Source organism: Olea europaea, unplaced genomic scaffold (assembly GCF_002742605.1).
Source record: "Olea europaea var. sylvestris unplaced genomic scaffold, O_europaea_v1 scaffold632, whole genome shotgun sequence".
NCBI lineage: Eukaryota > Viridiplantae > Streptophyta > Magnoliopsida > Lamiales > Oleaceae > Olea > Olea europaea.
In genome coordinates this window covers 322,260-325,285 of record NW_019264682.1, presented here as the reverse complement: position 1 = coordinate 325,285, position 3,026 = coordinate 322,260, and the positions used below count along the sequence as shown (strand labels likewise).

Genomic DNA, 3,026 nt, shown 5'->3' with positions numbered 1-3,026 from the left:
CCGGAACCCAATTCTCCATTTAAATCCACCTCTGTGTTCGCTCTTTATTCCCATTTACCTTTTCCGTCTCTCTCTCCCTATCTCTCTCTCTCTCTCCCTCTCTCCCCGCCCCGGTGTTGCAGCAAATATAGCGAGAAAAAAAGGGCCTCCATTACGCTCTAGCCCCCAGCCCACCTAATAATCTCTCTCACGTACCAAAATAATCAGCTCAATTAATTTCAGATCGCGCTTTTAAGCATTCTCAGTTGTGTATTTTTACACAGATCCGTTATAAATTTTCTTTTATTCGAAGCAGATCTTGGTTACTTTGACTACAGAAGGTATAAATCAAGAAACTTTTTTGATGTGTTCTCATTTTTGAAGTTATGTGTTTTTCAGCTGCGATGCTGAAATTTTTGTATATTAAAATGAAGCTGAGCTAAAAAAAAAATTATGGGTTCTCATTTTACTAGTTATATGAGGTTTTCTGCTAACTAGGTTTTTCGAATTTTTGCATATGAAGGTGATAATAAGCTGAAGATATGGCTCCGAGCACAATTCGGAAGGCGATCGGGGCGGTGAAGGACCAGACGAGCATCGGGATTGCCAAGGTGGCTAGCAACATGGCGCCGGAGCTCGAAGTTGCCATAGTCAAGGCCACGAGCCACGACGATGATCCTGCATCTGAGAAATACATCAGGGAGATTCTGCACTTGACATCGTATTCTCGTGGATATGTGAATGTTTGTGTGTCTTTGATATCTAAAAGACTTGGAAAAACCCGGGATTGGATCGTTGCCCTTAAGTGTTTGATGCTTGTTCATCGTTTGCTTAATGATGGAGATGCTATTTTTCAGCAGGAGATCATGTATGCCACAAGAAGGGGTGCTAGGTTGTTGAATTTGTCGGATTTCCGTGATGAGGCTCATTCAAATTCTTGGGATCACTCGGCTTTCGTGAGGACTTATGCTTTGTACTTGGATCAGAGGCTTGACTTGATAGCATTTGAGCGGAAACAGAGTGGAAATGGCGGTGAAATTGAGAAATTCGGGTCTAGAGACGAAAGATCTAATTACAGATCGCCTCCCGGCTCAAATCGGGGCTATGATTATGATTATAACGAGTTTCGGGATGAGCCAGGGTATGGGATGAGGAGATCAAGATCATCTGGGGACGTGAGGGAGTCGACAGAGGTGGGGAAAGATGTGACTCCGTTGAGGGAAATGAAGCCTGAAAGGATTTTTGGAAAGATGGGTCATTTACAGAGGCTTTTGGATCGGTTTTTGTCATGTCGACCTACAGGATTGGCCAAGAATGAGAGAATGATTCTAGTGACTTTGTATTCTATTGTGAAGGAGAGTTTTAAGTTCTATGCTGATGTATGTGAGGTTTTGGCTGTGCTCTTGGACAAGTTTTTTGATATGGAGTACCAGGATTGTGTCAAGGCTTTTGATGCCTATGCTAGTGCTGCAAAACAGATTGATGAGTTATCGGGTTTTTATGGCTGGTGCAAGGATATAGGTGTGGCGAGGTCGTCAGAGTACCCAGAAGTGCAGAGAATTACTAGTAAGTTGTTGGAGACTTTGGAAGAGTTTGTGAGGGATAGGGCTAAGGCTACAAAGAGTCCGGAGAGGATTGTGGAGAGCCAACCAGTGGCGGAGGAGGAGCCGGTACCAGATATGAATGAGATTAAGGCGTTGCCGCCTCCAGAGAATTATTCCCCACCACCACCACCTGAGCCGGAGCCTCCCAAGCCTGTGGTTCAGGAGACTAGAGATTTGGTGGATTTGAGGGAGGAGGGAACAACAGCAGATGATCAAGGAAATAAGCTGGCTTTGGCATTGTTTGCAGGGCCAGTGGCAAACAATGGGACTGGCTCCTGGGATGCATTCCCATCCAATGGGGAGCCGGAGGTGGTTTCTGCTTGGCAGAATCCAGCTGCTGACAGCGGTAAGGCTGATTGGGAACTGGCCCTGGTGGAGACTGCGAGTCATTTGTCTAAGCAGAAGGCAGCAATGGGTGGTGGGCTCGATCCTTTGTTGTTGAATGGGATGTATGATCAGGGAATGGTTAGGCAACATGTGAGCACTGCTCAATTGAGTGGTGGCAGTGCCAGTAGTGTGGCATTGCCGGGGCCAGGGAAGAGCACAACTCCTGTGTTGGCACTTCCTGCTCCAGATGGTACAGTTCAGACTGTTGGACAAGATCCATTTGCTGCATCGATGACCATTCCTCCTCCTTCATATGTGCAAATGGCTGATATGGAAAAGAAGCAGCACTTACTAGTGCAGGAGCAGGTGATATGGCAACAGTATGCCCAACAAGGCATGCATGGCCAAGCTACTTTGGCCAAGATCAATGCTGGTGGGTACTATGCTCCTGGCGTACAACCCATCATGCCTTATGGAATGCCACCGGTAAATGGAGTTGGACTACCCCCTGCCGGGTATTACTCCGCTCCTCACTAATATTTATTTATGTAAAATCTTTCCATACGTTTAGTTCATTCTTGTTATATTTTCCTGTTTTTCGACTGTATTTTATGTGATCATATCTTACAATTGGTGCATGAGAATGGAATGGAAAGAGGGTGAGGGAAAGAGAAACTGAGCTGAAGATATTGGTTGTGTGGTGGATTTTGAAGCCTGGTGCTCTGCGATTCTCTTGTTATGTCTCTTACTGTGTGTAATATCATGTGAAACTTTTTTGACATCTTTGTGATAATGCAATGCTTGTTGTTTGTTATTGACTCAGTTCAATTCAAGGAACTCGTTACCTAATTGTTTATGTTGATCAATGATGCTATATCTTTATACCCCATTTAATGCAATACTGCCTTGCTGTCTTCATTTTGGATCATTGTTTGAAAAATGCTTACTTTGAAAGCAGATATCTGTTTTCTCCAACTGGAGTTTAGGCTTTATTGTGGATATTTTTGTGGCGAACTTTTAAAATTGGAAATTGAATAGATCGTGTTGGCGTTCTTTGATTCTCCTAAGATCTCTTCATCAATATTTGATTTTCATCATCGTGTCTTAACTAACGTG

At 44.1% G+C, this 3,026-nt stretch overlaps 1 protein-coding gene across 1 annotated transcript; it reads left to right on the top strand.

The window, feature by feature from the left end:
- Window positions 1–11: 11 nt before the first annotated feature.
- LOC111389921 (putative clathrin assembly protein At2g25430) lies at window positions 12–2,759 on the top strand. The gene is made up of 2 exons (XM_023014909.1): window positions 12–320; window positions 503–2,759. The coding sequence occupies exon 2, from the start codon at window positions 522–524 to the stop codon at window positions 2,445–2,447; it is 1,926 nt and encodes a 641-aa protein (XP_022870677.1). The 5' UTR covers window positions 12–320; window positions 503–521; the 3' UTR covers window positions 2,448–2,759.
- The last annotated feature ends 267 nt before the right edge of the window (window positions 2,760–3,026 follow it).